Below are 9,688 nucleotides of genomic sequence, written 5' to 3'. Positions count from 1 at the left end.
ACGGCGCGGGCTGGGGACACGGACACGCACACGCACACACACACATAACCCCCTCCGCGGCTACCCCTCGACGGTTCTCCGGTATCACCCGCCCGCTCCGGCACCGCGGGGTGCAAGGAGGCGGTGGGGAGCGGCACCGGTTCTCCCGCATTGTTATTATTAACTCCTATTATTTTTCTCCCCTCCGCGGGCGGGCGGGCGCGCCTCCCGCCCCTCCGCAGGCATGCGGACTGGCTGCGGCGGGGACAGGGACACACACACACACACACACACACGGAGGGGGGGTGAATGGATGAATTCCCCCCCTGCCCGCCCGCCGCCTCGGACGGCGGGCGTGGCGGAGGCGGCTGGGGGCGTGGCAGCGCGGAGGGGCGGGGATGGAGGGGGCTCGGCTCTCCCTCCCACTGACCCGCTCTTCAGCACAACGCTGAGACCGGACCCGAACTCATCGCCGCGGTGTCGTCGGGCGCCGGCTACTGCCTCTTTAAGCGGCCTTGCCCATTGTTTGAGCCGCGGCCAATGGGAGCGGGCGGCCGCGGCGCGCGCGGCCAATGGGCGCGGCGCGGGGCAGCGCGCGCGCCGCCCCCCCGTCTATAAGAGGGCCCGTGGAGCCGCGTGAGTCCCCACTGACTCGCGCAAAGCCATCTTGGCATTGTTCTGCCCGCGCCGCCGCCCCCGCCGCCACAGCCCCGCCACAGCCCCGCGCGCCCCCGCCATGTCCGACGCGGCCGTGGACACCAGCGCCGAGATCTCCGCCAAGGTGAGCCGCCCGCCCCTCGCCGTGTTACCGGCTGCGAGGGTTTTTCTTCCCCAAACGTTTCTGGTTTTGGTTTTTTTTGCATATTTAAATATTTTCCTTTTTTAAAAAATTGTCTTTTACGCCTCGTTTTCCCCCCAGCTCTTCTTCCTCCTTTCTTTCGTCCCCCGCCCCCGGTGGAAGTTCGTGGCGCGCTCCGCGCGGGGCCGCCGCGCGGAGCCGCTTGCGCCGTTTCTTTGTCTAGAGCGTGCGGGAAACGTGCTCGCTGCCCTCGCCGGTGTCGCCAGACGCGCCCGGCTCCGCGGCCCGCTCCCTCCCACCTTCCCGAGGGCGGCCGCTGTGCTGTCCCGCCGCGATAGAGCTCGGGGAGTGCGTGTGTGTGCGGGTGGGTGGGGGGGCACGCCTGTGGCTCGGCACCCGTGTGCGGCGGGGGATGGCGGCGGCGCTCGTCTCATTCAATCCACTGCGGGAGCTTGACAGCCCCGTCAAACTTGGGTCCCTCTCGGTCGCGGTCCCTGCGCGGGTGTGGGGGGAGTGCGCCGGAGGGACTGGAAGGGGGAGGGGGCAGTGACTGCTGTGGAGTTGTTGCCGAAAATGGGGGTGGGGGGCGGTTGCTATTTTAGAGTTTCACCCGATTGATGCGGGGAGGTTAATTGCTGGGTCGCTGTTGCCCCTGGAGGGACGGGGAGCAGTCGCTATTTCGGAATTGCCCCCCGGAAAAGGGGGGGAAGGCAGTAGCTGTGTCGGAGCTGCCCCGGTTGGTGTGTGTATGTTTGCTATTTCGGAGTCCCCCCCCAGAGGCGGGGAGAAAGCAGGGGGCTGCACCAGTGCTGTCGGGGGGGGGTGGGGGGGTGGGAATGGGAGTGGGAGAGGGCTAAGGGGTGGTGGGCAGTTGCTATTTTCGGAGCTGCCCCGGCGGGCGCAGCCCCCACGGCGCTGGGGGGCTCCGGCCCCGGGCTGAACTCCTCACAGAGGGATAACTTTGCGAGTCAGTGCTAGGGGTGACGGTGAGCGGTTACGGAGCGCTGGTGTCAGTCGGGAGAGGCTCTCCCCGGAGTCCCCGCTGCGGTTCCCGGCTCTCGCCTTTGTCTGCGAGCCGCCGCGGAGCGTCCCCCGGGGGCGCCGGTCTCCCAGGCGGGCTGCGTTCCCTTCGGGCCCCAGGCGGTGATGCGCTCTGTCGAGCCCCGGGGCCGCGGCCGGGAAAGTTGCGGGGGGGGCTGACTGTGCGTGTGCGTGGGAAGACGGCGGGAGATAGGGTGGCTGTGCCCGGGGCCCTCCTGGCCCTGCGCCCCGTCCGGCATCGGGCCGTGCCGCTACCGGAGGAGCGGGGTTGGCGGAAAAAAACCCTCACGGTAGAGGATTTGCGAAAAACGCCAACAAAACACCGTTTCTTATAAATTTCGATTTCACTTCTGTTTCCCGCTCCCGCAGCCGTACACTCTCCCCGCTCCCCGCCTCCGCTCCGGGACCGCGGGTCGGTCCTCGCTGCTTTCGGCTTCCCCGGAGCCGGGAAGCAGTGAGGCGGGTCGATCCCCATACCTCCCCGGGGGAACTGGGCCAAGTTTGCCGTTAACCTTCCCCTGCCCTTTACAGCGTGGGGGAAGGGGGCCTCGTCCCTGGCTCACCCTCGCAGGAGGGGTACAAGCATCCACGCTGCTAGGCGGACGGAGGCGCGCGCAGCGGCAAGGTGACCCCCTTTCTCCCTACCAATACCGATGTCGGTGGGGAAGCGCGGAGGCACCGGGGCCGTTCGCCTTCGTCCCTCCTTGCCGTCCGGAGCCCTCTCGGGAGGCGGGGAGGGGGGGTCCCGCCCCGCTCGGGCGGTGGCTCCGCTCCGAGCACCGCCCCCGTCCGCCGCCGGGCGCCCACCACGTGCGGCCCTGCCCGCGCCGCCCCCTGGGAGCGGGAGTCCGACGCCCCCGCCGGGACTACACTTCCCGTCATTCCGCGGGCGCCGGGCCGGCGCCCTGGCGGGCGGCCAATGAGAGGAGCACGCAGAGTGGCGCGCGGTTTAAACGGCGGCCGGGCGCGTGGGAGCGCGAGGGTGCCCCCTGCCGGCGGGAGGCGCGAGCGGCAGCGGGTGCTCCGCCGCCCCGGGGGGACGTGTGTGTGCCAGGGGGATGGCCGCGGCACGCCAGGGCCGTCCTGCTGGGATCGCGGCTGCACGGGGGGCTGCTGGCCCTCGCGCCCCGGGAGCAGGCAGTCGGTGCATGACTAAACGAGACTTGCGTACAAACAGCTTCACCACACCTATAATTAGAGGCTCTGTCAAAGCTCTGGAGCTGCAGCAGTGCAGCCTTCTGTTTGGAGGCTGCTACGCACATCTGCGTGTTTGTGTTGGACTGGAGCAGGGGAGAGAGAGAAGCTGTGGCCCTCTCAGCAGCCTTGTTGCTAGCACAAACTTCATGACCTGGCACCCTCATAGTCGTTAAACTGAGCGTCTTCAGTGGTGTGGGAAAGGTCAGTGTTGGAGACTTGTTCAGCTGGTATCCCCCAGAATGAGCTGTTCCTTTGCTGGGAGAATTGCTTATGTTTTGTGAACGGAACCACCGGGCATAGTGAGATATGGAAACTGACTGCTTGCTTTGTGCTGTGTTTAAGTTGGGAAATGCTTTGTTGCTCTTATGCCTGTGTGCCTCATGTGAGGCCATGGCTGCAGAATGCAGCAGTGCAACAGTGCATGAGAAATTTCAGGGTTGTCATCAGTCTTCAGGAAATAGAGGAGCCACCGATGGTGTAAGACTAGGGTGGAATTGTGAAGGAAGTGGCCTGGGTTTTGAATGTGAGGAGGGAGCTTGGGTGTTCTGTTCTACTCCAGATTCCTGGGGTGCTGGTGTGATTAGGCAAGGCTTGATCAACAGGTGGAGTCACCCCAGAGCTTAGGGTGTCCTCAGTGTGCTGGCAGGCTGGGCACCACTGGCAACATTCTTTGTGCCCCTCTGGGTCCAAGTGGCTTAAATAACTCCTGCCTGTCCCACCTAAGCAGCTTGTTGGGTAGTAGAAACCCTCCCAAAACAGTCTGAGAGTCAAACCAGCAGGGCCAGGGCCATGCTGTTACCCACAGTGTTTCCACAAGGAAGTGATAGTGGCTTAATAGGAGTGAAAGTGCCTGCAACACTGCAAGGCAGCTGGGAAGGGCGGGCGGGAGGGGGGTCAAAGCTGCTTGTGCCGCAGCAGGGCAGCGAGGTGTGTTAAACACCACAGTTGCTGCAGAAGCCGGCTGTATGGCTAGCCTTGGCTGAGGGAATGCTCCTTGTGCTGAAGGATCTTGCTCCAGCTGATAGAGGAACAGAAGGGGAGGAGGATGTGAGCAGAGATGCCAGTGTTAAATCCAAGTGTTCTTTATGCGGGAACATAAAGTTGGATCCTCTCAGCCTGTTTGCTGAGTGACTTGGCATGACATTTTGACAGTGATCAATAGCAAAAACACACAAGCTCTCCTCTCGCTTTGCTCATGCTGATTTGAACCAAACCAGCCAGGCACGGCTCGTGGTTCAGTGTAAAAATAGACTTTTCCCCCCACCCCATCTTGTTACACTTACAGCTGCGAGCTGGATCCTGGAGTCTCCTTTCTGCTGCTGCAAGGAAGACCAGGCATGTAATATTTGCTATCTGAATTTCCCCAGGCAAGGCAGAGACCGCAGTCTCAGATAATGAGTTCCTGGGATTTGTTCCTGCTGTGAAGGTACTGAGCAGCCATGGACATCCGCAGCCCTGGGGCAGCTGAGCCCCCCTGTGTTGGAGGAGGCTGCTGGCTCTCCATGGCATGGCAGGAGCTTGCGTGGACTGTGTTAAGATGGGCAGTCAGCCAGCTCTGCTGCTGTTGAGCATATGCAGGTGGCCAGCACTGTGTGTTTGGGAGCTCAGAGGTGAAACAGAGCTGTCTCTTTTAGCTGCTTTGTGGCAAGGCTGACTTGAATTGAGATTCATCCCCATGCTCTCCTGTTCCCAGGGAAGAGTCAGAATGCAGTGACCAAATTGCAGAACAAATGGGTGTGAAGAGAAACCCAGCTCCTGCTCTCTTGGACTGTTTTTCGCATCTGGTCTGCAGCTTTTCTGACCCAGGCAGCTAGAATCAGAGTGACTTGTGTGATTTTTCTGCTTCCAGGATCTAAAAGAGAAGAAGGAAGTTGTTGAAGAAACAGAAAATGGCAGAGATGCACCAGCCAACGGCAATGCTGTGAGTATGGCTACAGTCTGCAGGGAGAGGCAGCCCTTGTACCAGTACTTTTTATTTTCCTCTCCTCACTTTTTTTTCTGTGAGGTTGTCCACAGCCTTGCCGAAAGGGGACCTTTCCAAATGGCAGCACTGTGCAGAGCCCTTGAGCATTTGGTGCTTCAGGGTCAACAGACACTCCTGAGCCTCCTGTGGGCAGTTCCTGTGTGCAGAAAGGAAGGACTGGGCTTGGATCCCCCTCCCCAACAGCTGGGTGAGGCCACCTCCTTCCTAGGCACTGGCAGAGGAGAGAAACAAAAGCCAACCCAAACCTGAGATTTACAGTGTTACAATTAGTTGAGTGGGGAAACACATTGTGTACAAGTAACCGGTTGGTTTCCTATTTTTAACATGCCGGGGAAATTCACTCTGCTACATTTTAGTGTGTCACAAGAGCCTTTGCTTGGCGTGGAAGCTGCAGCCCCAGGTTACTCTAGACTAGATTCTTCATGCCTGTGCTGTCTGCCTCATGTGGAGGCAGGCAGGCAGCAACCGGGATGTGTGCCTGGGGCTCTGATGGGCTGGTGCTTTGCTTTAGGCAGGAAAGGTGGGGATGCACACTTGTGCTGAGCATCTCTTCCCCCTTCTCCCTTCCCCAGTGCATTTTTTTAAGTGATGTTTTGTCTTGCCAAGGAGAATGAGGAAAATGGAGAGCAGGAGGCTGACAACGAAGTAGATGAAGAGGAAGAAGAAGGTGGTGAGGAAGAGGACGAGGAGGAAGAGGGTGATGGTAACTTTTCTTTGTTCCCAGTGCCCCCATCCCACTCCTGTGTCCTGCCCTGCACAGCTGACTCCCGGGAAGCAGAGGAGAGCCAAAAGCAGCATCTCCCCCTCGCGGCTGCAGCCGGGCGCACTCCTTCCTTGCTTGCCCGAACCACCAGTGCTGGGAGTGAAGTCAGTCTTGAATCCCTTCCAGCAGGTTGAGGGCAGATTCCTTCCTTCCCCCCTCCTCCAGCCAGACGGCACCGTACTGTGGTGCTGAATAAGCGCATTAGCCCTTCCGTGCGAGTAGCAAAACCTGCCCTTAACTCCTGTGATCACAAGGCTGCTGCACAAGCAAGTGCTGGCCAATGGGACAGGGACAGCTGTGGTGTTTGTGTTGTGGTCCAGGCACAGAGGACAGGTATTGCTGTCCATGTTCACGGGGTAGCTGTTGTGGAGTAACATGCTGAGGGGCTGATGTGATCTGCTCTCCCAGCCATTTCTTGGGCTGGATGCCATGTGAAAGCTGGTGAAGGAACCTGGGGCTCTTCCCTCTCCTTTCAACAGGAGCTGACAGGCTTGCTTTGAACCTTCCCTGTCTGTGGTGTCCTGCATCTCCCTGCCCTCCCCTGCTTTGCTTCCTGACCTGACCCAGCCTGGAAGTGGGTTTTGGCAGCAGCAACCAGAGATCCAGCAGTGATTTGCTGAATTGCTTCTCGCTCTCCCTGCTATTATTTTTTTTTCCCCCAAGATCTGCTTGGATGAATAATGTTTATTTTTATCACTCGTTAATGCTGAGAGAAAACCATTCCTATGCCAGAATGAACCTGGGGCCCTTGATTAGCTATTAGTGGATTAATCCCCTGTAAATTTTCAGTCTATGTGCTGACCGACTAACCGTTTGATTAGTTTTGGAAGACGGGGACAGGGCTGGAAATGTAATGACTGTTAGGCCAGCACCTATTCAGACAGTGTAAGCAGGGAAAGCTGCTGCCGCTGGGGTAGCACTCTGCTCTCAGCAGCCTTCTGTCTGCTGATTCACTAGGAAAAAAAAATGGGAATTGTGGTTGGTCCTCTTCATACATGGGATTTTAACCCTTGGGGACATAGCACAGCGTTGCCATGTGCTGTCCTGAACCCATCGACCTCCATTCCTGCCCTGGGGGGGGGGTGGAATACTTGCCTCTCTTTACCTCCCCTTGGACAGGAGGGGGGGATGTGTGTGCCACAGGCATGTGTGTGTGGGGTGGAAGTGTTGCTTGGATACTGCTGTGACAAGCCTGGGGAGCTTCAGTCCCACGGTGCCAGGCCTGCTGTTCCCAGCACAGGCACAATTTGGCACACAGTGCTTGGAGGTGTTAACACCTTGCTGGGATCCTGCATGGGCTCTTGTCTGTCCGTGCCTGCTGCCCTTAGGTGATCCCTGCCCGAGAGCTGCACCTGAGCAGCTGAATGCTGCAGGAAAGAGTTTCCAAGACAGTGAGTGCAGCTTGTATCAGGTTGTTGTGTTTTTGTTCTTTTTGTTTTGTCCAACACTTGCAGCCAAACTCCATTCTGGAATTTGACAGCAGAGGGGAGCTTGAGGGTGTGTTTTTTCTCACCCTTGTCCCCATCCCATCTCATTATTTGCTTTGCTTAAAGCAGCTCAAAGAACTAAAAATGCTCCCAATCAGCTTGGCACTGTCACCTGACCTGCCCACCGGCACAGTGCATGTGATGGCTGCCAGGGTGTTGATCCATCGCTGGTAGCTAATCTTGGTCCTTCCCCCTGCATGGGCCATGCTGCCGCTGGGCACACGACGGGGAGAGAAGGGAAGGGAGGATGGGCTGACCTTAATCCCCCCAGCTGTCTATATGTGTGGCTCGTGGCCGTGGTTTAAAGCCAGCTTACTGGCCTGGACGCTCTAAGTTTTAGTAGGGTCTCCTGTTACACAAGAGACTCATCTTGGCAGCCAAGAGGTTGTTGTTCCTCTGCAGCCTTTGGTCTTGCCCCCAACCCCCCAAAACTGCACAAAGGTGATAGACTAGGTTGTTCTGATCCACTGGCCTATTTGAGCTTGAAGTGGGTCAAAGCCCAGAGCTCTGCTCATTCTCTTCTCTGGCTGCAAGGTAAGTCGGTAACATTTGTCTGCTGTTCTGATAATTAGAAAGTGTTCTGACTCAGAACTAATGCGTTCTGGCTCTCTTAACTCATTAAAGATGGACTAATGGCTGCGAAGGGAAGCAGAAGTAATCTGGAGCAATTGGGAGGAGCAGCCACTGGAAAGCATTTTATATTTTTTTAGTGTGCATGTGTTATCTTGGTGCTTGTGGCAGGTGCTGGTTTTGCTGTCCCATTGCTTGCACTACAAGCACAGTGTGAGCCAAACTTGACACTGTCAATCCTTATTTCCCCTTGGGTGGGTCAAGTCAGTGGGGGATGCCCTGAAATCCCGTGTCTTCAGGCTCTGCTGTCTGTGCCAGCTGGGAAGATGGAATGCTGGGCATCACTGTGGGGCTGAGCCAGAATTAAACTCACTGGGAAGGTGCGTGGTCCTATAACCTTCCAAGAGGAAGGTCTCAAGGGGGTCTTTCAAGAGGGCCTCATTCCTCCCTTTCTCCATGCAGGTGAGGAAGAGGATGGTGATGAAGATGATGAAGCTGAGGGAGCCACAGGCAAAAGGGCAGCTGAGGATGATGAGGTAGGAAAAGCACCTGGCTGCCTGGAGTCACCTGTGTCTTCAGAGGGTTGGAGGGGAGCTTCAGTGGTGGCAGAGGCCAGGCTGGGCTATGGGGCTGTACCACCCTGCCTGTGTGCTCCCGTGCCTCTCCAGGGATGTGGCCCAGTTCTGTTTATACGCTGGCCTGCTTAGTGGGGGTGTCAGCTCTGGCTGTGCCGAGCTGCTGGCTCTGGCTGTGGAGTCCCACGGTGCTCAGGGGCTCCTGAGCTGGCTGAGAAAGAGGATTTTGCACAAGGAAAGTACTCTTGTATTTCCCTCTCCCTGTGGTGGGGGAGGGACCTGAAACCAGGCTGCCTACCCTGCTGTGGCTAGCACCAGAGGGCTCCCAGCCCTGCTCCACTTCCCCTCTCCTGATGGCTTTGCTTTCCCTCCAGGATGACGACGTCGATCCCAAGAAGCAGAAAACCGATGAAGATGACTAGGCAGCAAATTTATTATTATTATTTTTTTTTTTAAATAAGGAGGAAAAACAAACCAACAAAAAAAGGCCAGCGCATCCTCTTCACCCTTGGGACCCCCTTCCCTCCTGTTACAGCCCTTTTTCCCCTCCCTGACACACACACAGCCCTTCCTCCCCCCTCTGCCGTGGTCATCCTCACCAAGTAGAGTGAACCCCAGCCCCCCGGCGCGGCGCTGCCACTCAATGACCATACGAAACGATTCGCCTGTTAGCGGGGAGAGAACCCCCCCTTTCCCACAGACCCTCCCCCCAAGCACCAAAACTTCAAGGCCCTGCTTTCTTTCTTAAAAGTACTTTAAAGGAGAATTTGTTTGTATTTTTTATTTACATTTTATATTTTTGTACATATTGTTAGGAGGTCCGCCATTTTTAAGTGATCTCGGATTGACCAAAAGGGGGGCTTTGAAGTGTATATCTCTTGTTACCTATCTCTGACTTTACTTGTGGTGTGACCAGGCCCAAACCATTATCTCAAAGGAGAATAAAACAAAACCTTGTAAAAAAAAAAAATTAAAAAAGAGACAAAAATGCAAAAAAAAAAAAATTTACAATCTTATCTGAGCATTCCAGTAACTTTTTTTGTGTATTGTACTTTAGCTGTACCATAGATTGTGGTTTGTATGAGGTGGCAAGGCCAAAGATAAAAAGGTTTTTTGTTTTGGGGTTTTTTTTTAGTTTTTTTTTTCTCTCTTTTTTTTTTTTTTTTCCTGTCTATGAAGTTGCTGTTTTTTGTTTGGTTTTCTTTTTTTTGGCCTGTTTGATGTATGTGTGAAACAATGTTGTCCAACAATAAACCGGAATTTTATTTTGCTGAGTTGTCCTAACAAGGCTGC

At 56.6% G+C, this 9,688-nt stretch overlaps 1 protein-coding gene across 4 annotated transcripts; it reads left to right on the top strand.

The window, feature by feature from the left end:
* The first annotated feature begins 604 nt into the window (after positions 1 to 604).
* On the top strand, positions 605 to 9,365 carry PTMA (prothymosin alpha). 4 transcript variants are annotated; one of them, XM_062628979.1, is made up of 5 exons: positions 605 to 760; positions 4,866 to 4,937; positions 5,610 to 5,697; positions 8,283 to 8,356; positions 8,770 to 9,365. In XM_062628979.1, the coding sequence occupies exons 1-5, from the start codon at positions 716 to 718 to the stop codon at positions 8,815 to 8,817; spliced, it is 327 nt and encodes a 108-aa protein (XP_062484963.1). In that variant the 5' UTR covers positions 605 to 715; the 3' UTR covers positions 8,818 to 9,365. The 4 variants fall into 4 exon arrangements, with proteins under 4 accessions (XP_062484963.1, XP_062484961.1, XP_062484962.1 ...); XM_062628977.1 differs by having other exon boundaries at positions 5,610 to 5,703; XM_062628978.1 differs by having other exon boundaries at positions 5,607 to 5,697.
* The last annotated feature ends 323 nt before the right edge of the window (positions 9,366 to 9,688 follow it).

This window comes from Pezoporus occidentalis, unplaced genomic scaffold (genome assembly GCF_034315485.1).
Source record: "Pezoporus occidentalis ecotype Australia unplaced genomic scaffold, CSIRO_AGI_Poc_V1 ctg327, whole genome shotgun sequence".
In the NCBI taxonomy this organism is placed as follows: Eukaryota; Metazoa; Chordata; class Aves; order Psittaciformes; family Psittacidae; genus Pezoporus; species Pezoporus occidentalis.
This window is presented reverse-complemented; position numbering and strand designations above follow the sequence as displayed.